The sequence below is a fragment of the Zonotrichia leucophrys genome, chromosome 5 (genome assembly GCF_028769735.1).
Source record: "Zonotrichia leucophrys gambelii isolate GWCS_2022_RI chromosome 5, RI_Zleu_2.0, whole genome shotgun sequence".
NCBI classification, from domain to species: Eukaryota; Metazoa; Chordata; class Aves; order Passeriformes; family Passerellidae; genus Zonotrichia; species Zonotrichia leucophrys.
The window spans coordinates 58,957,666-58,984,174 of record NC_088175.1 but is presented as its reverse complement, the minus strand read 5'-3'; the positions used below and the strand labels follow the sequence as shown (position 1 = coordinate 58,984,174).

Genomic DNA, 26,509 nt, shown 5'->3' with positions numbered 1-26,509 from the left:
ATTTAAATGAGTTAGGAAGGAATTTGTTACTCAGAAGGTGCTGGGGCCAGGGCACAGGTTGTCCCCAGAATCTGAGGCTGCTCCATCCCTGGAAGTGTTCAAAGCCAGATTAAACAGGGCTTGGAACAAGCTGGGATAGTGGATGGTGTCTCTGCCCACAGCAAGGGACTGGACAGAAGATGATCTCCTTTTTTTTTTTACAGCCAAAACCATTCTGTGTTTCTGTGATTTTCCCTCTTTATGGAAACACCCCATGGACAGAGCCTGCTCAGCCAAAATCCCCTCTTATCTAAAGAAAATCGATTTTTAGCTAATTTTAAGTAATAATCATTTTTTTAATACCTCATCCTGGCATGCAGCCTCTGCTTTTGCACACACCAGCTCCATCCCCACCCCCGTCCAGGGGCAGCACAGGGGGTGTTTGCAGCATCGCCCAGCACTGGGGTGCAGTGCAGGGTGATGATGGTGCCCCTCTCCCATCCCCACTCTGGCGTTCGGGTGATCCCTGGGCTTCCCAAAAACGCCTTTCCAGCCCCAAGGAAGCTCCTGCGGCGAGCAGAGCTCGGGGCGGGCTCAGCAGGGGGAGCCGCAGACTGTGCACGGAGCCGTCACTGGGACAATCCCTGAAAAATCCCCTCGCCAGGATTCCTTCTCCTGGGCAGCTGAGAGGCCTCAGAAAAGAATGGAAACAAGAATTATCTGATTGCTCGGGAATGTGGTCTGGAGATCGTGTACCAACAGGTGCGTCTTTGATTGGTTCCATGTGAATTGTTTTTAATTAATGACCAATCACCATCAGCTGTGTCGGACTCTGAGGAGTCAGTCACGAGCTTTCATTATCACTCTTGCGAAGCCTTCTGATGTATCCTTTCTGTTTCTTTAGTATAGTTTTAATATAATATAATATAATATAATATAATATAATATAATATAATATAATATAATATAATATAATATAATATAATATAATATAATATAATATATTTATGTATAAAATATTTTTATATTTTATATAGTATGTTTTTATATTTTTTATATATTATATATACTCTATATTTTATATAGAGTATATAAAATATAACAATATATAATATTGTTATATTATTATATAAAAATATATATTATTCTAATATATAAAATTTATTGTAATAATTTATAATTAAATAATAATTATAATATATGACTATTATAATATATAATAATTATTATAATATATAAAATATATAAAATATAATATTATTATATTATTATGTAATTATATATAATTATATAATTATAAATCTATAACAGATTTGTGTGTAATATATTTATATATTTTTATGTATATATTTAATATATATTTATATAATATATAAATTATATTATAATAATATGTTTTATAATGTCAATTTATATTATATTATATTATATTATATTATATTATATTATATTATATTATATTATATTATATTATATTATATTATATTATATTATATTATATTATATTATATTATATTTATTATATTCACCCTTCTGAGAACATGGTGTCAGATTCTCATCTCTCACCTCGTTCACCTCCTCAAACATCACAGGGACCAGCTGAGCCCCTGGGACATCCCTGACCTTGGGCATCCCCCAGGGCCTTTGCAAACCCCTGCCAGCTCTCCCTCCCTCCCTCGCACTGCTGTTCCCTACAAAACCTTTCCCATCCTTCACTTCCTCCCCAGCCAGGCCCCATTTCCCGCCAGCTGATCTCCCATGGTGAAGGGCAATGCAGGAGGGGCTGCAGGAGGTGGGCACAGAGCTGGGGCTGGCACCTGGGGCTGTGCCCACAGCCAAGGGCTGGGCCCTGCACAGCACCAAAAACCAGCAGGGAATGTCCTGAGCTGGAAGGGACCCACAAAGGCCCTTCCAGTCCAACTCCTGGCCCTGCACAGACACCCCAACAACCCCACCTGAGAGCATTGTCCAAAGCCTCCTTCAGCTCTGGCGGGATTGCTGCAGTGACCCCTTCCTTGGCTGCATGCTGACATTTTGCCTTTTCCCCACACAGCGATGCCCCTCAGGCTGGAGCAGTGGCTGTCCCCTCCTGAGCCATCCCTGCAGCCATTCCTGCAGCCATTCCTGCAGCCATTCCTGCAGCAGCTCCATGCCCTGCTCCAGGACAAGGTGCCAGCTGTGGATGAGCTGTGCTGGCACCAGGGCATGCCCAGGGGGGCAGGGGCACCCAGAGCAGGGCAGGGGGGAGCTGAGGCACAGACACCTGGGCTGGGTCACGGGAATTGCTCCTTCCATGGCATCCACACATCCAAAGCCAAAGCAGCACACTGTGCTCTGCCTTGGCACCTTTAAAATCATTTTGCAGTGCAGTTGATCCCTCTTAGTTTGGGTTTTTCACTTTTGCTTCACTGTCACAATCCTGGTGTGGGGAAGAAGAGCAAACAGAGGGAAGGTGGTACATTCACCTCCCAAAACCATCCCTGCAACACCCCAACACCCAAAACACAACATAAACTTGTTAAAAATTACAAATAAATCCCCTGTGATTATATTCTTGGTGTATTTTAACAATATTCCTTTGAATACTGGGATTTATTTTCTGTCCCTCCCAGGCCAAGACTTATTAACAAGAGCTTTAATGTTTTATGCCCCCTCAACTCCTAAATCATGAGTGTAACTTCCAAAACAACTGGAAGGCAAAGCTTTTCCTAGAAGTTTTTATTCCAGGAGGGCTCAGCCAAGGCTCAGAGGGCACAGTTCAATACAGGCTCTTCCCAGCTCCAGAAACAGGAGCAGGAACAGGAGCTGAGGAGCTTGGGGAGCTCTTTAAGGAACTCTCCAAGGTGTGGAAGGTTCTGGAGGCTGCTCAAAGCCTCTGGGATGACCCCAGCCTTGCCTGCAGTTGCTGGAAGGCAGATTTTTGTCTAAAAAGAGCCAAATTTGGAGCCCAGAGCTGGAGGAATTGCCTGAACTGAAGCATCCTGGTGGGTTTGGCAGTGCTGGGGTAACTGTGGGGCTCAGGGGCCAGGCAGGGCTCTCCCAAATTTAATGATTCCATGATAAAAACCTGCATGTAGAGGTGGAACACAAGGGGTGAGGGCCAAAGAGCCCAGGACATGGCTGGACATGGGATTTATGGATTGGGATTTATGGACATGGGATTCCATGGCACAGGGGTTTATGGAATGGTCACTCCACAGCACAGGGGCAGGAGGTGATGGGAGACACCCAAAATAACCAAAGGGAGAGGAAAAAACCTCAAAGAAGCTGCTCAGATATTTTCCCTTGAGAAAATAAAATTGATAAGCAACACATAGCACTGGAGAGCATCAGGAAAGGAATGGAGCTCGTGATAAATCAGGTGGAGTCCTGGGAAATGGGGCAGGTCAGGGCTGGGAGGATGTCCCCTTGTTTAACAGCTTTTGGTCCTTCTGTTTTAGCTTTCAGTTGCAGATTTTTGGGGGTTTTTTGGTGGTTTTGGTTTTAGGGGTTTTTAGCTATAAAGCAAAGTATTGGAAGCAAAATATTTTTTCGGCCCCATGAAAACAGATTTTCCCACGATGGCAAAGCCAGTGAAGCTCCTTCCCAATCCCACACCTTAAAAAAATTTTAAAACAGATAATTCCTTGCAGAAGTGCCTGTTTTCCCCAGCAGGCCATTTCCCACCACAAGCAGCAGCTTTCATGCAGAGCTGTGGGAAAGGCAGAATCAGCCTCACCACAGGGATGGGCCTTGCCAACGCTCCTGGGGCTTCCCAGGGGATTTATTTCCACACAGTTCAGAGCATTTGGATCCAAAGGACAGAAGGGGCTGGAGGAGGCTTCATCCACCCTCCCTTCTCCCCTCCTGGCCCCCAGGGTGGACACAGACCCTGGGACCCCTCCCCTTGCACTTGGGCTGCCCTGCCCATCACCAGGCTGCCATCCATGCATTTTATATATTATTTTTTCCCCTGAATCCCAGCAATATCTGCTTCCTGGGAGGCTGGAGGACAGGAGGAATGGCTTTAAGCCCATCTACCCACCCTGGGGACAACTTTGGGGCAACCCAACCCAACCCTGGTTTCACCTTCGAGGTCCCTTGTCACGGATGCTGATGGGATTTATCTGTTCAGGCCAGGGACCAGGAATTTCCTCAGGTTAATGTGAGGTCCAGGACAGCTCAAGAAGAGCACAGAGGGTACAAGAAGAGGGTGAAACCCCCAAGCTCAATGCCAGGAGCAGCCCCTGCCCCTCACCAGCCCTGCTCCAGTGTTTCTGCTCTGGATTCCCCTGGCTCCAAGCAGCAGCATAAGAGAAGAAGGTGACAACAAATCCTGGAGGTTTTTTTGCTTCCCATTCACCAGCTGGGGACTCCCCTGTGGAAAACAGCACCACCCAACCCAGCACCTCATCCATGAGTGAAAACCATCCCCAAATGAGGGCAGGGAGCTCTGTCTCCCTTCCCCTGTGCAGAACCATCACCTCAAGGATGCTCCCACTCCAAAGGAGAACATTTTGCTTTAATGTTTCAGAGACAATGCACTGGAGAGCAGCACAACAGGGGCTGTACATCCTTTACATATTTACACACGGGGTGTAGTTAAAGCTCCTGTGTCTGAACAATGCTGACATCCCAAAAAACTCACTGAGATCGACAACAGCAAAAAAGGGAACAAAATCCAAGGCCACGAGTAGAGAGAGGTGTGTTTTAAGGACTACAGGTCACGTGGAAATAAAGAACAGTGGTGGTGCAACATGAACTTTATCCTGAATAGAGATAAGTGGTTAAAACACAACTTTTTTGGTGCCTCAGGACCAACACAGTGTTTTACAGAGATTTAATTCCCAAACTGAATTAAGGAAAGAGAAATAAGTGTACTGGTGTGTGCCCTTTGGTCCCCAAAATCTCCTTCCAGTCGAGCTAAAAGGAGAGGTTCACTGCCAACATCAGGCAAGAAAGGTTTAAGGCTTTTCAGCTGGAAATTTGTAACAAACTGAACTGAAAACTGAAATGCCATGGAGTTGGTGTGGCTTAGCAATGTGCAGCACAGCTTGCTCACACCAGAGACAAACACTATCACAGCACCCAATCCTACAAACCCAGGGCAGAGGATGCTCCAAAAGATTCTTCAATAATGCTCTTCAGGTCCTCAAGGTGAAATTAGTGTAATTAAACACATGAGCTTGTTCTCCTTGAAAAAGCTCTTTAGGCCCAATCTGACCAGACATGATTTTCATTCTGTTTGGAACTGGAGCAAGAGGGAGGAATTTTGGTGAGATGGAGCTGGGCAGAGCAGGAACTGCCCTGAGCTTCAGGGACAGCTTGGATTGATGTCCACAAAGCAGAGAGAGCCCTGGGAACCTGTGGGCACCCACGCCCCTGGCTCACATCTGTTTTGCAAGCTCACTGTGAGCAGGGTGGTTCTCATTTGCTCCTCATCTTTTCCCAATTAAGAGTTACAAAACACCCATTAAAATGGCAACAAAGCAGAAGTTCAGCCAAGTCCAGCTGGACTGAAACTTTTTGTACCAATTCTGACACTTACAGAGGTTGCCACATACGCAGGGGTGGGGGAAAATGTGGTTTGATTCATCCTGGTGGCCCTGGAAATGCTTTTGTCAGCTGCTCTTATGAAATGAGAGCTGCTGTCACTCCAGGTTGCTCTGCCCTGGAATAACCCAACCTGTGGGCAGGGAGGGGAGGTGACTGTGCTGTGCTCAGGATTTCATGCCCACCTTTGGTCCAGCATTGGAAATGGAAACCTTGGAATGCTTGCAAATCTTCATTTTCACATTATCAGACTGATTTTAGCTTCTCAGTCTAACCCGTGAAAATCCAAGAAGCAAAGCTCAAGATATAAATATTAAAAACCTCTTTGGATACCTCAGTACTCTGCAGAGAGACTCTGCAGGGTTTTTTTCCTCTCCTCTGTTAAAGTTTCCTTAAAAGCAGTAAGAGACTGACAGTTCAAGTGGTCAGAGCTTCTGAGGCACAGAGAAAAAGGTGCACAAACCCCTTTGTACTGAGACAGGGCTGTGCCCCAAATAATTCAGAAGTTAATTCCCTGCCTGTTGAGAGGAAAAATGGAGTCTACACATTTCTCAAACAAACAAACAAAAAAAAATACACAGAAAAGGAAGGTTAATACTAGCAAGAATATAAAACACACCAGAGGTAACAATTCAGAGGTATAACACACATATCCAGCTACTGAAACAGCCACTGCAGGACTTGCAATAAAACATAATTCAGACCAATAATTCAGGACAATCCCAACCCTACAAAGATCCACAATCCTTTCAGGTGTTTCCTGTGCTGCCCCACATTTATTCTCATAAACACAACATATCCATTTCACTCCTGAGCCCCACTTCTCTCCTGACCGCTGGATATTCTGCATCAAGGATGGAAGAACATTTCCAAACTCCTGTTTGTGGCTGGTAACCCTGTGGCATCAGTGGGAATCCAGGAGGAGCCTCCCCCATCCCACCTTCCCCAGGTGCCACCAGGAGCCTCCCACTGCACAAGGACCATGACAACAATTCACAACCATTGGGTTTGGAGCTGGGACGTGGGGACAAGGACAGACAGCGACACAGGACAGGACAATCCAGAGGGTGACACAGTTTCAGCTCCTGATGAGGGTCAGGAATTCCTCCCGGGTCTTGGGGTCCTCCCGGAACACGCCCAGCATGGTGCTGGTCACAGTTTTACTGTTCATTTTCTGCACCCCGCGCATCACCATGCACATGTGCCTAGGAGAGAGCACAAAATTATGCCTAGAGAAAGTCAGGGCACCAGGAACACTGCTGGGGAAGGGAATCCCACAGGGAGAGATGGTTCTTACACGGTGACATTCAGTTCTGGGAAGGTCACAAAACCTTCCACAAGCAGAAATGGCACCTGCAGCTCCTCAGCTGTGGAAGGGTCACATCCTCAGCCACTGAGCTCTGCCTTCCCTCTGATCCCAGGAAATCCCACCTTCCCAAGGGGCACTCTGCTCACAGGACTTGCCTGCTGCTGCTCCCAGGCTCTGACTGCTCCAGGAGGCAGCAGGAGCACAGGGCATGGACCTGGTGCAGTGGGGCAGCTCCTCACTGCCACATCTCCACACAGGATCAGGCACTCTAAATATGGGCTCCAGCACATCAGGATTGCTCATTTTTTATTACTAGTAGCAATAAGTTATTATTAATAGTGTTGTTGTTATTATTATTGTAATTACTAATCCCTCTGCCTGACAACCAAGCACAGCACAGAGCCACCGTGCACCAGCCCTGCAGCACAGGGATCCCACGGACCAGGATCCCACCCATGGAACTCCTGGGTCCCACCCTGGAACACATGGGATCACACAGAGCTGGGATCACACCCATGGGACACCTGGGATCACACAGAGCTGGGATCACACCCTTGGAACTCTGGGATCACACAGAGCTGGGATCACACCCATGGGACACCTGGGATCACACAGGCCAGATCCACCCTTGGAACTCTGGATCACACAGATCTGAGATCTCACCGTGGAACTCCTGGGATCACACAGAGCCAGGATCCTACCCTTGGAACTCTGGGATCACACAGATGTGGGATCCCACCTGTGGAACTTCTGGGATCACACAGAGCTGGGATCCCACCACTGGAACACCTGGATCCCACCCCTGGAACACCTGGGATCTCACCCCTGGAACTCCTGGGATCACACAGAACTGGGATCCCACCCCTGAAATTCCTTGCCCCCCCCTGGAGCTTTGGGATCCCCCCCTGGATCCCCCCTGGAGCTCTGGTTTCACTCACGTGGCCTCCACGACGACGCCGACCCCGGCGGGCTGCAAGGCCTCTGTGATGGCGATGGCGATTTGTTTGGTAAGGCGCTCCTGGACTGGGGGAACAACGGGGAATTCAGGCTCCCAGAATGGTCTGGGTTGGAAGGGACATTCAGGCCCATCTCATTCCCATTCCAAACCCTCCACCATGGGCAAGGACAGCTCCCACCAGACCAGGGTGCTCCCAGCCCCGTCCATCCTCTTTTCCGTTTGTATCCTGCAACAGACCTCTTATTTTCTTGTTTATCTTTGGAGCCACTTTGCATTCCATCTCTCCAACCACAATTTGTTCTACCAGCTCCTCCATTTCCTATTTTGCAAGAGGATTTTCCTGCCTCTCTGCTCTGTTTCAATTTTTAATGTGTTTGCTCCCAACGTTCCTGCTGTACCGTTTATTCCACACGCCCAATTTCTCTTCTTAGGGAAAGGAAGCTGAGATCAAAAATGAGATTTGTCCTGCAAAGCTTCACTTCCTGCAGCTCCAGCACCCTCTATTCACCAGCCTGGTGGTCACTGAGACTTCTTTTGCCAAGACCAGGCCAAATTTAACCACGGGACAAAGGCAGCAGGATCAGCCCAGCCCAAGGTTTGGGCCCTGCAGCTTCCTCTCCTTCTCAGGGGCAGGAGGCAGCTCCTGCTCCTTGCTCCAAGGATTCCTGAAGGCATCTCTCCAAATCTCTGCAGGAGAACTCATCCCCAGCAGCATCCAACTGGTTTAGCTATTCCTGGCAGCTCTACCTGGAGCACATTCATCCCTGGAATCAGTTCCAGGCTCCATTTAGTTCCCTAGGCAGAAGTTACCTTCACTGGGAATGCAGGGGCTAAGAACAGCAACATAACCTCTTCAAGAAACATTTTTCTCCCCTCTTAAACTCCACATTTCCAGTTACCAGCCCCCTGCACTGACTAGGAGAGGAGAGCACACACCAAACACCAAATTTCGTGTTTACCTTGTAATCTTCTACTGTATATTTCCACGATCCTAAAGGAGAAAGGAAAAAGACAATATTACAGTTATTCCCAGCTGGCCACTGACTGATCTTCACAATTAATTTGGTGCTGTTTAAAGAGACCCCTGTGTGAATCCATGGCTGTGAGGAACATCTCAGCCTGCCCTTGGCACATCCCTGTGGGGACTGACAAGGTTCCCCCCACCTGCAGCACCAGGGATTATTTCAGGGCAAACCAGTCACTCCTCTGGCCTCCTTCTGCTGGTTTGGAATTCCTTGTATCCCCACCCACCTGCATCACACAGCTATGGGGGAATTCATGTCCAAAATCTCCCTAATTTCGGAACATTTCCCTGTGTTTCAGACTAGACCAAACGCTGCCTTAAGGTCAGCTCAGATAATGGATGCCCAGAATTGAGCAAGAAATGTTTTGGATTCTTGCATTTGACCACAAATTTAGCTGAGAACAATGAGACAGAATTGGTCTTATTTAAAACAGAATCTCTCCACCCACTCATATCTCACCCCATCCTTCACATTTCAGTAGGGATCACCTCAATACAACTCCAAATTTAAGCCATTGGTGGCAGTGGAAGTGACACTCAATGACAGCTCCAGAATCCACACATTTTAAAAAATCCATATAATTGCTCTGTAACTGCAGGGGCTGTTCATGCCAAGCTCAAATGCTTAATTACACTTCAAGTGGCCACAAAAAGGAGTTGCTGTAAAGCTTTGATACCTGTCTGGGCACACCAGACAAAAGCCAGACACTGGCTGGCAGCCTCAAGCATCACTTACAAGAATCATCCCTGACAATGAGACTCTCCTGCTGCTTTTGAGAGAGAATTAAATGCACAAACTGCCCTCCAGCAATGAAATGGTTGTGCTACAGCATCAAACAAAGCAACACAATATTTAGATTAACCATATGGATAGGAAACATGCTCAGATATTGCACAGAAGAAGTCCTAACAAGGTGTTTATGTAAAAACAGTTATTTGAAAGAGCATTTTCAAGCCTGAGCTTAAAACCCAGGGAAAGATGTTTGTTTACTGAATGCAGGTCATCCACAACTACAGAAACTCACCACATAAAACTAATCCTATTATGAAAGATTAGGCCTAGAGCACCAACAGCCTCACAAATCTTTGCTTGAACACTGGCTGCATTATGCAGGGCACCAAAGGCAGGCACAGTTTGACCCCCAAACCTCTTCATGGTGAGCACTCAAAAGTGAGAACATTTTGTTATACAAGAACCTAATCTCTTCATTATTGCAGAATATGGGAGTCTCACCCTCACTTTAGACAGAGGCAAGATTTGAGCTTTGAGCACAGTGCAGGAAGCCTTGCACATATTTTGATGCAGGTTTCCATTCTGAGGATAAACAGGAGGAAATTTGTATCTTTCCAGCACCATAGTCCCACTTGCATTTAAAAAAAAAAATTCCATGAAAAGCATTTTGAGCTCCTTTTCCAGCTGCAGTCAAGAGAGAAACAGAGACCAGAGCAAGCACAAAGCAGTGGATGCACATTTCAAATGTGATCCTTGATGCTGCATCGGAGCCCTGCAGAAATGAAACCCTGTGGTCAGGACAGTCTCTTCAGGAGGAATGGATTCAACTCCAAAAACCAAACCCCCCCAGCCCTGCCCCACCTAAAGACCCACCCAGAACTCAACACCAGCCATGGGATGCCACACACATCCCCAAATATGAGCAGCCAACAGGAGATGAGGATTTTACCCAGCGGCTGCAGGTCTGACAGCTCAGAACCCCAGCCTGCAACTCCAGCAGCTCCTACAGCCACAAAAAAACCAAAAAAACAAAAAAAAAAAGAAACAAAAAAAAAAAAAAAAAAAAAAAAAACAAAAAAAAAAAAAACAACAAAAAAAAAAAACACACAAAAAAAACAACAACAAAAAACATCTTTTCAGCCTTTTAACCAGAGCAAAGCCCACTCCTGAAAGCCCTGCTGTGGGTAGGGAGATGCCTCCCTGCAATATGAATTCACACAGCTGAGATGTGAGATGTGACCTCCAAGGACCCTTCCCCTTCCAAACCCAACTCTGCTGTGCAAGCAGAGCCCAGAACAGATCTGGATCCCTTTAGGACATTTTGCTGCCATATCCTACACGTTTCTTACCTGCTAAGGAAACCCAGCAGGCAGGCAGATTTGCAGGGCTAATTTCTCATTAGTGTTGCTGCAACTACAGCAGGATTAACAGACCCATCAGGGAAAGCAGAACCTATGTGGTGTTTCTGAGCTGCAGCCAAATTTCTACATTTGTTTCTCCACTCTGATCCCAAATAATCTGCTTATTGAAGGGATCTACCATCCTCTTCCTCACCAGCAGGAGAAAGTGTCACTTAATAACAAGACTCAGGGCAACAACTGATTCAAGGGCACTTGCTGAGGAAATAAAGCTATTTTACATAATAAATGGATTTCTCAAGTATATCACAATTGCTTTGTTTCTTAGGCTGAACTTTATCTATAAAATCTACCCCACAGCACTCTCAGCAAGTTTGCAGTGAAAGAAAGAAATGTCACATTTTTCTGAAGAGTCAGCTAAGAGATGAAAGCTTTAGATTGAATTTATATCCATGAAATGTGTTCATTTATGGATTTTTGTTCTTATTAGCCAATTTACACCCAAGTGGTAAAGAGCTGGAAATTCTCACTGGTTTTTTGTGGCTTGCCTTAGAACAGAACAAAATTCTCTTGTTCTTTGCCTCAGAGCTCCCTGCAGACTCTGGGGGAACCTACAAAAGCATCAGGGCTCTGCTGCAGCCACTGGTGAGAATTAACAACAGCTCCAAAACATATCTGTCCTTACATAAAATAAAATAAAAAATAAATTATAAAATAAAAATAAAATAAAAAAAATAAAATACCAACAAACAAAAAAAACCCCAAAAAAAGAATCCCAAAACCAACGCTGAGGATTGGTCTAAATCCAAATCCAGGACACAAAGTGGGCTGAGCTTTAGAAGGAGAGGAGATTAACAAGATTAACACAGCTAGCACAGCCTGGAATCCTTTTTACAAATTAGCATCACTTTCATTGGAACACTTACCTAGCGAGCTTGCTGAGGCCGAGCACTTGTTTGTTGGGGAGATAACCAATGTGCACCTGGGCAGGGGAGAAGAGCCATTAACAGCAGCAAAAGCACCCTCCCAAGGGCAGGTGGAACTCATGCACACACAACGGGATGTGCATTTGCCCCAGGACTGACTCTGGCACAGCCCAGAGGTCTCAGCAAGCGGGAGGAACGTGGCACCAGGCAAGCCTGGGGAACTGTGGAGCTGAGGCTGGGAGCATCTCACGAGGTCCTGGTGAGGAACAGGGGAGCTTTTCTGAGGGGCAGAGAAGTCACAGCCCTCCAGGAGCCAAGGCTCATGCTCCAAGTGTCAGGAATGCTCCAGAACACTGCTGCATCTGGGTACAAAGGCAGTCTGTTACTCAGCACAGCACGATTTGTCCAAAATAAACATGCTTTTCTTCCAAGGCCTTAAATGGATTTAGGGAGAGGAAGGAAGAGGGACTGTGCTTTACTTGCAGTGAAAGTTCTGGTGGCAAGAAGTGCTTTGCCACCAAAAATCAGGCTGCACTTCCTGATTTGATTATTTCTCTTGTTTTAGTATCAGAGATCACTGGTGATTAACTCAGCTTCCATCCTGCTCAAATGTGGATTTGCTGAACATGTACTTGAACTAAATTGGAAGAAGTTTAGCAGGAAAGTGCTCAGATATGGAGGGAAGGACATCTAGCTCCTTGTTTTTAGGAATTCACTGAATCCCAGTGGGTTTAGAGTTATAACAGATTATAAACCAGTCCTGTGCCACTGTACCAGAGACTTGGAAAATGAGCCAAGCTGGAGCAGGGCAGTGTCAGTGGGGGATTCTGGCTTTGCCTGGAGGCCCCATCTCAGAATCCTGTGCTGCTGCACCTGCACTGGAGGTACCACAGTACACCTGATCACCTGGCTAACTTGCTCATTCCTACCCCTCCTGTCAGGCAATCAACCCACTGACACCTGAAAAGACACATGAACCATTTCAGACAAAGTGAGAGACACCGCTTAGAAATAAGCCTTGAATCCTGTTCCCCATATTTTTGCAGATTTCTTGATTTCCTGTAAGGCAGAACTGCAAGTGCAAGACCTGCAGGTCAGTGTTTGCAGCCTGTTTGGTGCACCCAGCAGGGCAATGGTTACTCTGAATATTCAGAGCCATACCAAGTCATTTTTAAGGATGAGCTGGTGTTTGTGAGGAGATTTCTCCAAACCACACAGGGTAAACAGCTGGATGTAAAAAAAAATGCACACATTGCCACAGGAATAATGGGGAGAATATACACAGTGCACACAACCAAGAGTAACAGGCACAACAGAAAGCTTGCACAGAAAAAGGGGTTATCCTGTCCTCCAGTACAAAACACCAACAGCAAGAAAAGACAGCAGACAAACCTGAATTGACTCAGCTAAATAAACAGCTGGTTTCTGTTCATGTATTTTATTATGGGGAGACAATTTGCTTGGAACATATGTGGCACTGATTGAATTTTACAGACAGCACAAGCACGTGCTGCTCTTGGACCTGTGAGCACCTCGTGGCAACAGATGGCTCAGGCTGACCTCCATCCTCTGTGCTGATAGGGGACTGAAGAGGCTGAGATGTGCAGCTCCCACTCAGAACTCCTCATCACCTCTACAGTGGTTAACTGGAGAAATTTTATTTTCTAAAGTTGTTGGGAATACAATTCCAGCACCCTGTGAAGCACCAGCCCCTTTCACAGGACTCCCCAATCAAGCACAGCCAGTTTTGGCCACCCTCTCCCTGACCTGGCTCTCATAATTAAGGCAGGGCTGCTAATGAGTGTGTTCCACTCACAGGGGGTTTCAGAAAGATGGATGTGCTCTGGATAGCTCTGAGCCAGGAGCTAAATCCATGACAGAGCCAGTGTGCAGGGTGAGCTGGTTTAATATCGAGATGTCTGCCCTCAAGGCTTGCTGCTGCTTCATGGAGAAGAGCTTTGATATGAAATGTCAGAAACCATTAGATTACTTAGACTAGCAAAGGTTGAGCATTATATTTCAGGAGCTTAAATTCAAATAAAACCTCACATTAAGGAGACCTTCCGTGTTTGTATTCTGAAGATTAAACTTCTAGGACTGTAGCCGTAAGCAGCGAGTACTTACAGCCTTAAAAAGCTTTGTAGCTACAGCTGCAAAGTCTTTTACATGTCCTTAAGGTCTTTTACTGTGCATTCCCACATTTGTTCTGTGAGGGAGAGTTACCTTTCCAACAAATGGAACGAGGTGATGCTCACACAATGAGAACATGTCTATGTCCTTCACAATTACCATCTCATCATGGTCTTCGTCGAAGATGGCGTCGTTCAGGACATCTGAAATCAAACATCTGCATTAAAAATAAACCCCAAAATCATAGCAGGCTCTTCCAGCCAGGGCCTGAGAAAGCTTGTAGTGAGGGCAGAGCTCTCTCAGGGTTGTAGGTTTTAGGGTTAAGGTGTGGGAGGGAAGTGAGGAGCAACATCACAAGCACGTTTTGGTTTGGGTACAATCACGCATTTGCCCCGGTGTCACCCTGCCTACGTGCTGCACCAGAAGTCAGCCTGGAGTGTTCTATTGAATTAATAGCTTGAGCATGGGTTAGAACAGGTCTGGTCTCTGCAGAATTACTGACCTCTTTAGAGCAATTAACAGCTGACATTGTGGGCTTCCATCTGTGCTTCCAGCAAGCAAAGCCAGCCCGAGGCCAGGGAAAACCTAAAAATCCACCACAGTGGTTCCTGCAAACATTTAACAGCAGCATTGCTGTCTCCAAGAAGGCTTTGCAGGCAAATTTCATCCTGCAGCTGTTCAGGTACACACAGAAGTCAGAGACACATCTGGTGAGATATTTGCTGTCCTGATCTGAAATGGGCAGCACATCCACACTCCAGCCTAATTCTGCACCTCAGAGTCGGCAGAAGAGGGAGGTGCAGAAACCCCCACAGAGACAGAAGGGAGAAGAGACAGCTCAGTAAGAAAAGAAGCACATAGCATGACACCTGGCTAATCTCAGAATGGATCCTCAGCTGATCTTCCACTTTCAGCAGTCCCTTGACAAATCCCCAAACAATCCTGGCACATCAGTCTCCAGAGAGATTGCAGGCACCTGAACCATGCTCAGAGATCTTAAAAGTAGAATAGTCCCAAGTCAAGAACCCAGGTCTTTTGAAGAACAAGAAAGAAAAGTTATGTATGAAGGAGAAACTTGCAGAAGACAACCACCTGTACAGGTGAGCTGATAACAGGGACAAGGAACTCTGCAGACAAATTCAGCTGGGAGCCACACTGGCTCCTTGGAGCTCCTTCCAGGAAAGCAGAGTCCCACACACCACAGGCAGAGCAGGGCACTCAGGGACTGCCCTGCAAGCACCAGCGAGCACCTGCAGGGCTGGTGACACAAACCCAATGGTGGTGGTGACACAAACCCAGTGGTGGTGGTGACACAAACCCAGTGGTGGTGGTGACACAAACCCAGTGATGATGGTGACACAAACCCAATGGTGATGGTGACACAAACCCAGTGGTGGTGGTGACACAAACCCAGTGATGATGGTGACACAAACCCAATGGTGGTGGTGACACAAACCCAGTGATGATGGTGACACAAACCCAGTGGTGGTGGTGACACAAACCCAGTGATGGTGGTGACACAAACCCAATGGTGGTGGTGACACAAACCTAGTGATGATGGTGACACAAACCCAGTGGTGGTGGTGACACAAACCCAATGGTGGTGGTGACACAAACCCAGTGATGGTGGTGACACAAACCCAGTGGTGGTGGTGACACAAACCCAATGGTGGTGACACAAACCCAGTGATGGTGGTGACACAAACCCAGTGGTGGTGACACAAACCCAACGGTGGCGGTGACACAAAACCAACAGTGATGTCTGCTCTGCTTGCCTTGGTGCCTTCCCCTGACACACTCATCCAGCTGATGGCCACCATCTGCTGCCGATAAGGGATCATCTTCATGGAGCATTTTAATTTCCTGCCTGCTATCAGCCCTGCACAGGTAACCCTGGAAACGCGCTCCGCCTGCGACACGGGATCCTTCCTGAGCAGGGCTGGCCACCAAGGCAGCCAGGATGAATCCCAGGAGGGCTTGGATCAGGTCAGAGGGCAGGAATAGGGGCATGAAAAAGGCCAGGGAACGGCTCTGTGAAAGCACATAATTCTGATCTTTGAATTTCTGGGTTTAAACCGAGCACTGCTGGAGAGGGTTTTGATTGCATGGGCAGCATCAGGCACATGTATAATTCTGAATTCAGCCAGGCAAAGGGAGAACCCAAAAGAGAGGAGCTGAACAGGCTCACAGGAGAGGGAAGGGGAGGCAGAGCAGCACTCTGGGTGCTGAGCTCCCTCCTGCAGCACTCTGCAGCCGTGCCATTTCCACAGCTGAAAAGCAAACAGTGGCTGCACAAAACCTGCTGCCGTGGCCAGAGTTATTAAAACAAAATCCAAACAGATCCACGAAGCATCTCCAGAGTGACTGCTGCTGTTATTAGACCCCCAGCTCAGGTCACACCAGCCTCACCAGGAGCATATCAGAGCCTGATGTCAGATATGGATTTACGTCAGCGCACGAGCAAAGCAGATTGTTCAGAACAGCCAGAAATGGCCAAATTCTCATTAAGAGTCCTGGTGTGTGACACAGAGCAGAGCTACAACAGAAGGTACTTCACTCCTGAAGCCTCATATCCACGTGCATGTGGATGGATATATACTAAATAACATATAAAATATATATAAGCAGGTCCTCACAAACTTTCTCTCCCTGCTGTGTTGTATCATGGGCACAGCTCAGGGGAGAAAAGAGAAGTTTTAGTGACCTCAGAAGTACCACACAGGCAACTCCAGGAACAAAAGGCACCCTGCATCCCTCTCAGGGCCAGAACAATCAAACAGAAGCAAAAAGAGCATCCATCCTTCTTGCACATCCCCTCTAATGCCACAACCCAACCTCAGCAGCATGCGCAGTGCCCCAGCACAACCAGGGGAGTTTCAGAGGTAAGAAAACACATCTGCACATCAAGAATTGCAGCCACAGAGCTGTGAGGTGCTTCACTCTTCTTATTTATAGTGGTTTTGCCATTTTTGCACCTTTTATTTATTTAATATTAGCAGCAAGTAGCAGCCAGGTGACAGACAACACCTGCACTGTGCCTGCAGTGAGATGTGCTGGTTTTGTCAGCACCAGCTACTCCCTGAGAAGAAAGGCCCACAAAGGAAGAAACCAGCTCAGTGTTAGGCCCTCCAAAAATCAAAAACTCCTCCACAAGTGCCAGGTGATGCAAGGGCACAAAGGTAAAACCAAGTGTGAGGCTGAAGGCCACCATCTGCGTAAATGGCCATGGTCTTGAGTGGTCACCTATCCCTATTCTGCTCCAGTCTCTACTTCACAAGTCTCTGTTCCTGAAAATCAGCCCAGCTTGAAGCCTGCCCATCCCTACACCTTCCCCTTTGCAGCCCAAGCCCTGAGGTGACAAAAGCAGAGTGAGCAGAGCATCTTTCCTCAGCTGCTTCTCCCTGTGTCCCACTGCAGCAGCTGTTGGCAGTGATCACACAGGAGACACTTCCCTGGCACAGACTCAAACACCTTGTGCAGGGAGGCAACACCATCTTATCTAAATTTGTCAGGGTTTTTTTAGAGGTTTTTTTATTTTTTTTTTCTATTTTTTCCCATTTGCAACAGCATCAAACAGCTCATTAAAGCTCAGCCTGTGTGCTGCAGCACATGTTCTGGAAAATTTAACAGAGCTGAAAAGAACAGGAGGGGAAACAGCCTCAGACTAAACAGGGCAGAAGCAAAGCTGGGGACAAGTTTTTGCCCCTTTTCCCATTCTTTCACTCTACCTACCAGACCATGCTTCACTAGTTTGACTTCATGGTTTGTACAGAGAGTTTGTGCTCTCTAAATGATTCCAGCTGAATTTTCCTTCAGCCGAAAGTTCAGTTCTTTGTGCAAAAACTTCAGTGGGCTGTTGAAACTAAACAGCCACCTGTGCTGCAAGTTAACTCCTGAAACAGAGCAGAATTAATTTGCCCTTTATCTTCAAAAAAGAGTTGATAAAATGAAAAATCAGAACCGGGTGAAGACAGAATGAGAAAGACCTTTCAGGATTCTGCGTCAGAGCTCGGCAAAGACACCTGTTGCTATAGAAACTATTTGCATGGCTTTAATGTGACACAGCAAAGCAAAAGCACCTCTGGCAATGAGAGAAGGCAGAGCCCACCCAGCACGGGCTGGGGAGGGGAAGGGGAGGAGGGATGGCAGCGCTGCAGCAGCTCACAGCATCCAGAGCTGCCTTTTTCGCTGTGCTGGAGTGCAGTGATGCAGGCTGCTCCCACCAGGGCTTTAAGCACTTCCCTGGGGTGCTCAGCTGCCTCACAGCTGCAATTTGAGCGCAGGTTGCTCAGCGCCAGCAGGGTCAAGGCAGCCTCAGGAGCTCATCCCTCCATCCTGGCAGGGACAGAAGGACAAGGCTCTCCTGACCCCAATTCACAGGTCCTGGCTGTCCCCTCTGTCCCTCGCTCTCCTCAGTGACAGTGCCACAGGCAGGGCAGGAATGGGCCAAGGCAGGATCACATCCTATGGGACAGCTCACACCCCCCAAACAAACTGTGTGATGGTGTTCACAGGGGTCTGAGGAAGAGGGGAGAGACGAGGATCTGACTCCATGTTTCAGAAGGCTTGATTTATTATTTTATGATATACATTACATTAAAACCATACTAAAAGAATAGAAGAAAGGATTTCATCAGAAGGCTGGCTAAGAATAGAAAAAAGAAAGAATGATAACAAAGGTTTGTGGCTCGGACAGAGAGTCCAAGCCAGCTGGGCTGTGATTGGCCATTAATTACAAACAACCACATGGACCAATCACAGATGCACCTGTTGCATTCCACAGCAGCAGATAACCATTGTTTACATTTTGTTCCTGAGGCCTCTCAGCTTCTCAGGAGGAAAAATCCTAAGGAAAGGATTTTCCATAAAAGATGTTTGTGACAACTAAAGCAGTGTCTGAGCTCAGGCACCTCCAGAACACAGAGTTACCCCCAAAGCAGTGGCAGGGAGCTCAGATGGGCCAGGAGCAGGTCATGGTTTGGTCATTGCTCCAGAAGAGCAGTGCCAGGAGCCAGCCAAGGTTAAGGTCTTTAAGGCAGAAGCACCTGGGGAATGCTGCAGATGTTTCTGGTTGTCTTTCCCAGAGTTCCTGCCCAGCTGAGGACAGATGTGACTGCAGGAGACACCAGTTAGCAGCTGGATGTGTGGCAGGGAAACCAGCATGGTCAGGATGAAATCTGGGAGGGAACTGCTGGAAAAACCTCTCAGCTACTGCTGGGTGAGCAGTAAAATGTAAAGTTAAACCTGGCTTTGTTTTTCATTATTCATGTGATGACATTACAGGTAACTGTAGTTAGGGAAAAGATTCCAGAGAAGCAACAAGAAAATTATTGCAGCCTTTGAGTATGAAAAAGGCACCAGGAATTTGTGATGCATTCAGAGACCCAGGCTATGAAAACATTAATGTAAAGGGCTTGTACTGCTGCAGAAAGTGAATGACTTCAGGTTGCTAAGAAAAGGAGGCTCTGGGTATGTCATTTGCTTCAAGAAGTCTTGAAGAGCTCTAGAAAGAGGCACAGCCTGAGATGCCACATGACTTTAAATAGGCAATAGGGTTCAAAAGATGCTGAGAAATGAACACTTGTGATAACACACCTTCTAGCAGAAACCAGGAGAAACCTTAGAAACAAAAGAACTTACAAGTTTCTGGCTACTATTTCAGATTTCATCACCAAAGCTCTAGAAACAGACACCCAGCTTCAGACAGGAACATTTGCTTCAGAAGCAAAGCTCAATCCCTCAGTTACCAGGAGGGAGATGAACCAGACTTGTGGTTCAAGGGACATTTCACAGAAGCAAAGATAAAGGAGCAGCATTATTGCTGTTCAGCTAATTCTGGCTGTGATTTGTACAGATTTGTTTATTTTCCTGTGAGATACCCTCCATGTTGTAGGGAGACTGGAGTCTATTCATAACAGACCAGCTCCTGCAGACAGATGAAGCCAAGATTAGGTTCTAGAAGTTGTCCTCTGACAGGAGGTTTATTAATGTGAGGGAAAGCAGCATTATGGAGATGCTCATTAAAATGTATCAGGATTTTTCAATAACCATTTCAATGTCCCATGTGACAGAAGGTGCTCACCCACACTTCTTTCTGAAACAAAGGAAAAATCAAAGACAAAACTCTTTAGAAGAGCAACATGAAAGATCAGAAGCCTGCAACAGCTCAGATCCAAGAGGCCACAAAATTTAATAGATTCCTAACAAAACCCAACCAAGCTTAGTGTTACTTGAGCATTGACAGGAAGGGGAGATGATCCAGGAAAATCCCAGTTCCCAGAAGTTTCACTGCAATTAGTGTGTGTTCCAGCATGGTAGGCTTCCCTTCTGTGGGGGCAGAGGTTGAAGAAATGCCAAGAAACCTCTCTCTGAACAACCCTGAATTTCCCAACCTCTGGTTTGCCCCGGCTGGAGCAGAGCAGGGCTGAGGTTTCAGCTGTTAACAGATCCCATCCATGTGCTCATGGATGAGCCAGCAGCTCCACAATTCCATGAAACACATGCCATGTGCTCATGGATGAGCCAGCAGCTCCTCAGTTCCATGAAACACGTGCCATGTGCTCATGGATGAGCCAGCAGCTCCACAATTCCATGAAACACATCCATGTGCTCATGGATGAGCCAGCAGCTCCTCAGTTCCATGAAACACATGCCATGTCCTCATGGATGAGCCAGCAGCTCCACAATTCCATGAAACACATGCCATGTGCTCATGGATGAGCCAGCAGCTCCTCAATTCCATGAAACACGTGCCATGTGCTCATGGATGAGCCAGCAGCTCCTCAGTTCCATGAAACACGTGCCATGTGCTCATGGATGAGCCAGCAGCTCCACAATTCCATCAAACACATGCCATGTGCTCCAGCAGCTCCTCAGTTCCATGAAACACATGCCACGTGCTCATGGATCAGCCAGCAGCTCCTCATTTCCATGAAACACATCCATGGGCTCATGAATCAGCCAGCAGCTCCTCAGTTCCATGAAACACATGCCATGTGCTCATGGATGAGCCAGCAGCTCCTCAGTTCCATGAAACACATGCCATGTGCTCATGGATGAGCCAGCAGCTCCTCAGTTCCATGGAACACATGCCATGTGCTCCAGCAGCTCCACAATTCCATCAAACACATGCCATGGGCTCATGGATCAGCCAGCAGCTCCACAATTCCATGAAACACATCCATGTGCTCATGGATGAGCCAGCAGCTCTTCAGTTCCATGAAACACATGCCATGTGCTCATGGATGAGCCAGCAGCTCCTCAGTTCCAGGAAAGCACAGCAGCTCCCCAGCTCCAGCAAAGGGCAGGGCTGCTGATCAAACAGCCTTGTTTGCTCAAGGCACTGTGTGTTTTGACACAGCAATGCTTAGCACCTCAGCACAGCAAACCAAGCCGGCTGGAAAAATTTAGGAGCTTACACCATTGTTGTTCTCTATAAAAATACCAAATCCAGTAGAAGAAAAGATTATTAAGGTTGAATTTTTTCACCCCACAGTGTAGGAAAAGCATACAAACTGATGAGTGAGGAAATGACCTAACTAGTTTATTGCTTTGAAATAAAAGGTGCCCAGCAGAGTCACTTGCCTTGCAGCCTTTCAAACCCCAGAGGTCCAGGAAGCAAAGTCATCCCCTCCCAGTATTTCTGATTTTCATTTCCCTGTTGAACACACTGAAAGGATGGGTGAACCTGCCAACATGCCTGAGAGCTGCTCACATGAATAAAGGCTGGGAGAGTCCCCTGGCAGCAGCTCCCACCATCACCAAGCCCAGACTGGTGAACAAGTTTTGCTCTGAGTGTTTGTGGCTGATGAGAACAGCTTAACTTAACTTCCTCCTGCAGATACAGCTCGTCCAGGCCTGTGCCTAATGTTTCCTGCAGGATTACACAATCCAAACCAACTCATTTGTGATTCACCTTTCAAAGGCAGGATCACTGACACTGTTTCTGTAACTTACCAGTTGCTTGGGTCTGAAACCTTCAGTTTCAGTTGAGTTAGTGCTGTCTGCAGCCTTGTATATCCATTTATTCTCATTCTCATTTTACACTCATTTGCTGCCTTTGCACACACTTGTGCTTTGCCATATTTATTGTCAGACCCTCAGACAGCACCTCTGAGCATGCCATGAAGCCTTTAGTAAAAGGAGGGACAAGGTTGGACCTTGGTGTGGCAGAACTGCCTGAACCAGCTCTCAAAATGCTAAATGCACCTGGCTCTCACAGCCCTGCTGTTAGCCCTCACCAGCCAAGGGGGCTGTTCTGAAACACAATTTACATCCAGAATTTACACCCAGAAATAGGAATCTGATAGATCTGACCCTGGAAAAGAACAGATGCTCTTGGATGCTGGCACAGAAGCACTGCATGGAATTGGGAGTTACTTTTTTGGTGACTTTCCTGCTCTGCCCTCCTTACCAACACACTGAGAGGTTTCTGTTGCAGCAGCTGCCAGTCTACACCAGTGCTGGAGTGTCTGCACTGAGCTGTCAGGGTTTTTAATCTGGTCCCCAGGTGGGTTTTATTTGAAATCACTAGGGGCATTCTTGCCAAGTGTGATGACTGGTACAACAGAGTGGGAACAGCACATTTGAATACATCCTGTCAATGAAAGAGGTTGAGGCCTTTGGTAAAGCCAGGATTAATAAATGACAATCTGGAATTAACAAAAAGAGCCAGATACAGATATTTAACAAGTAAACTCTGCTAATGGCTCTGACACACAGCCCTGAGCAGCTGCAGAGCACAGATAGCAGAGATGAATGGAGGGTAAGGCAGAACAGCCACTCTGCACTGCTCAAAACAAGGCAGGAAATACACAGAGTAGAAGCTGGAAACAGAATCAGCTTCTCAGCTGCTCACAAATCTGAATGGAGAGCCAGAATTCAGGTGTTATCCTCCCTACAATACTACAAAGCTAAGCTCTGGGAAATACAAACATACAAATACAAGCAGGTGTCATGGAAGCCAAGTGACAACACCCAGCACAGGAGATCAAATGACAGCACGTTTAACCATGCTCCAAGTTGTTATTATTATTATTATGTTCTCAGACACACAGAAGCCAAAAAGCTCATGGAATGGTTTGGGCTGGAAGGGATCCCTAAAGGCCATCCAGTCCAATCCCCTTGCAATAACACAGGGAGGGAGGTGAAAGCCAAGCACACCCAACACAGACCTGGCAGTGCACAGCAACTTTACACTCAGGAGAGAACTGAGCTGGGGAAGGGTCTGGAGAATCCCTGAGGGAGCTGGGAAGGGGCTCAGCCTGGAGCAAAGGAGGCTCAGGGGGCCCTTGTGGCTCTGCACAGCTCCTGACAGGAGGGGACAGCCATGGGGATGGGGCTCTGCTCCCAGGGAACAGGGACAGGACAAGGGGAAATGGCCTCAAGCTGTGCCAGGGAGGTTTGGATTGGATATTGGGGAAAATTTCTTCACTGAAAGTGTGATTAGGCATTGCCTCAGGGCAAGGGTAGAGTGCCCTTCTCTGGAGGGATTTAAAAGCTCTGTGGATGTGGCACTTGGGGACAGGGGACAGTGGTGGCCTTGGCAGTGCTGGGGAATGGTTGGACTCGATGATCTCAGAGGGCTTCTCCAACCTAAACAATTCTATAATTTGGGTGTATATATCACATCTTCCTTTGTGTTCCTTTATGGAAAATGAAAACTCCATCAGACACTAATTGCTTCCCCCTCCCCAGGGCAGATGCTGCAGCAGGCGAGGTCACAGGGCTGACATTAAAGCCTGTCCCTGCTCTGCCATTCACTGCCCTGGGTCACCTGTGTCACTCCCTGCTGGCTGCACACTCTGGCAGCACCTCCAGCCCTGTGAGCTCAGCAGGGACCTGTTGCAACACACACACACACTTTGGCCATGTGGTTGTACAACCACCACCACTGAGCTTTTACCTGAGGAACCTTCCCTGGGAGGATGGAACTTGCAGCTATTGTAAGAGCCCCTCATCTTCTGCCTGTTGCAGGGATAAAATGGAAACACTCCTCAAAACACACCCTGCAAATCCCTGCTTTAACCCAGACAGCTCCACAGGAGGAGCTGAACAAGCTGCAAAATAAAAGCCTGGGAAAACAAGAGGTCAGGGCTGCTTCTTGTCAGGATTTTGGGGAGGGTTTGGGCTGGTTTTGGTTTATTTTCTTTTTCACTTGCTGGTCCAGTTGCCAGCCTGGCCAGGCAGAGAGCTGGATTAGTATAACCAAGGGAACAGCACAGGATGCTGCAGCAGGGACAGCAGCAGTCCCAAAGCTACTCTTGTGCCCAAATGTTCTGTAGTTGTTGGCTCTAAGGTTCATCAGGTATTTAAAACTCTGTAAGAAGAAGAATTTACTCATATTGATTCTCCTAACAAACTCTTCATCCACCACTTGCTTTGCTATCTGCTGTGGGCTTGTGCTTCAGCTGCAGCTCTTCCTTCTGTCTGGCTGGGAAAAGTGGAAGCTGAGCATCCTCCAAGAAGGGGTGAATGGCTGGAAAGTAAAAGCATTCTCCACCTGACACAGGAAGGAATGTTTGTGTCCCAGCCTGACATGATTTCCTAAAAAGAAAAAAGCAGCCCAGGAGCAGAGCACAAGCAGTGACATTTTCTGTCCTTGGATATAAAACAGCTCTCCCCTATGGATAATCAGAGGAGGGGAGTATCAGAACTACTCTGCTTAATTAAATGAATGTGAGAGATTAGAAGATCCCAGAGAACCCAGCTTGGAGCAGAAAAAAGTTTTTAAAATTACTTCAGGTAACGTGAGCACACAGAACTGGCACCAAGGTAAGAGAGGACTTGAGAAGGGCAGCAACCTCATCCAGGTTCAGTACAGAAATTCGTGCTCAAGTTATCACTGGAAACATTCCCTGTGCTAGAGCTTGGCAGGATGGCTGAGAGACCTTCTGTGTTTTACAGCAGGAAAGTCAATCCCAGTAAATAAAAGATGAAACCTCACCTCAAACACACCGTGCAGCAGGACTAAGAGAGGAACAAGGAGCCCAGAGCTGCTCCCAGCTATGAACCAAAAACCTGGCTTGATCTGAAAGGCAGAGCAACCTCCAGGGCAGAAATGCTGTTCCTGGGACACAACAGTGGCACAGGAGTTTAAGCTCTTGGCTGTGAGTAAGTGAATGCTGGAAGTTGTAGAAATCTGATTTCGAAAGAGCCAACAGCAGAGAAATAAAAAAGAAACTAAAGACAAACCCCAGCCTTTAAGCTGAAGCCTGGTGCCCTTAGAAAAGGGCTCTGATGTGGCAGCAGGAGCTCCCTGATGCCATCAATAGCACAGTGCAGCCTTTGCTTTGGGCAAAGCATCCTGATGGCGCCTGGGGCAGGCTCAGCACCCCAGTGCTGATTCCAGAGCAGGGCAGGAGCAGCCCTTCCTCAGCCACACTCAGGGATCCTTGCTGGCTCTCTGCATCCCTCACTGACAGGAACTCGCCTTTACTGTAAGAAGGAGCAGAAAGGGGAATTCCCAAGATCTCCAGGCTCTTTTTTACTGTTTGTACTGGGTACAGTCCAACAGGCTGAGAAGAGGAAAAGCGATGTAAAAAGATGCATTTTCAAGCAGTATTTACCCTGCATTGGAGTCATGAGTTGTTGATGAGAACATATCCCAGATAGTTCCTTTCCTCACACCTTCACCCAGCTGGAGCAAGGATGCGAACCTGGGGTTCCTCTGCACACCTGCACTTGCTGCTGGGACCCCGAGATAGGGACGGGATCGCCCTTCCTCTTCCTTTCTCCTCACCTCGCTTCCTTAAGTTTCATTCCTACCTTTGAACAACCTCACTTGATTAAAGCATCGGCAGAACGGGACTTTTCCTGAGAAAACTCAAACCCCTTCTGTCTGCTAATGGAAATAAACCTGGATTGGATTGGGTTCCCACCCTGTCCGAGCACAGCCGGGGAGGAGGAAGGAGGGAAGCCACGAGTTCCTACGCCGGGGCTGGAAAAGTTTCCATCAGAAGAGAGAAAGCAAAAGCGCTTGCTGTGCTCGCCCAAACGAGAGGCTTACGACAGAATGGAAACTTTACCTGCACAGAGTTTAATAAAAAAACACCCGAGATATTTGGGGAGGGAGAGGACAGCGAGGCACACAGGTGATAACGAGCTGGGTGAGGCGGTGACAGGACAACGATCAGTTCTCATCAATTGATCAATCCCAGCTCCATCCCCGCGGCCCCGGGAGCGCTCCCTACCCGCGATGGTCTCCTGGTAGCCCTTGGTGAAGAACTGCATGGCCGTGGCCGCCCTCCAGGGCGTCTTGAGCAGCCCCTGCCGCTGCGGGTCCTCGCCCAGCGCCCGCAGGATGGAGGTGTACGCGGCGGCCAGGCCGGGCAGGCTCAGCTCGTTGTCCTCCTCGCTGCGGGGCCGCTCTCCCCGCCACCCTTCCCCGCTGCCGCCGCTCCCGGTGCCGGTGCCCGGGGCCCCGCGCGGTTTCTCCGCGGCCGCGGAGGGCGGCGGCTCCCGCCGTGCGCACCCGTTCCAGCCCCGCGCCGCCTCCATGGGCAGCGCCGTGCCCGAGCGGGGCCGAGCCGTGCCCGAGCCGTGCAGCCCCCGGGCCGGCC

The 26,509-nt window shown here is 47.7% G+C and overlaps 1 protein-coding gene across 1 annotated transcript; it reads right to left on the bottom strand.

The window, feature by feature from the left end:
- Positions 1-4,466: 4,466 nt before the first annotated feature.
- On the bottom strand, positions 4,467-26,509 carry GCH1 (GTP cyclohydrolase 1). The gene is made up of 6 exons (XM_064715904.1): positions 26,141-26,509; positions 14,043-14,152; positions 11,820-11,875; positions 8,738-8,769; positions 7,759-7,843; positions 4,467-6,716 (listed from the first exon to the last, which is right to left on the bottom strand). The coding sequence occupies exons 1-6, from the start codon at positions 26,445-26,447 to the stop codon at positions 6,590-6,592; spliced, it is 717 nt and encodes a 238-aa protein (XP_064571974.1). The 5' UTR covers positions 26,448-26,509; the 3' UTR covers positions 4,467-6,589.

Bases quoted from the DNA above. Each gene is read 5' to 3' on its own strand.
- GCH1 (XM_064715904.1), bottom strand. From the start codon at position 26,447: ATGGAGGCGGCGCGGGGCTGGAACGGGTGCGCACGGCGGGAGCCGCCG. The intron at 11,876-14,042 runs GTAACTCTCCCT...TCCCCTGCCCAG, and splicing joins TCGTTCCATTTGTTGGAAAG to GTGCACATTGGTTATCTCCC. The intron at 8,770-11,819 runs GTAAGTGTTCCA...TTTCTCCTTTAG, and splicing joins GGCCTCAGCAAGCTCGCTAG to GATCGTGGAAATATACAGTA.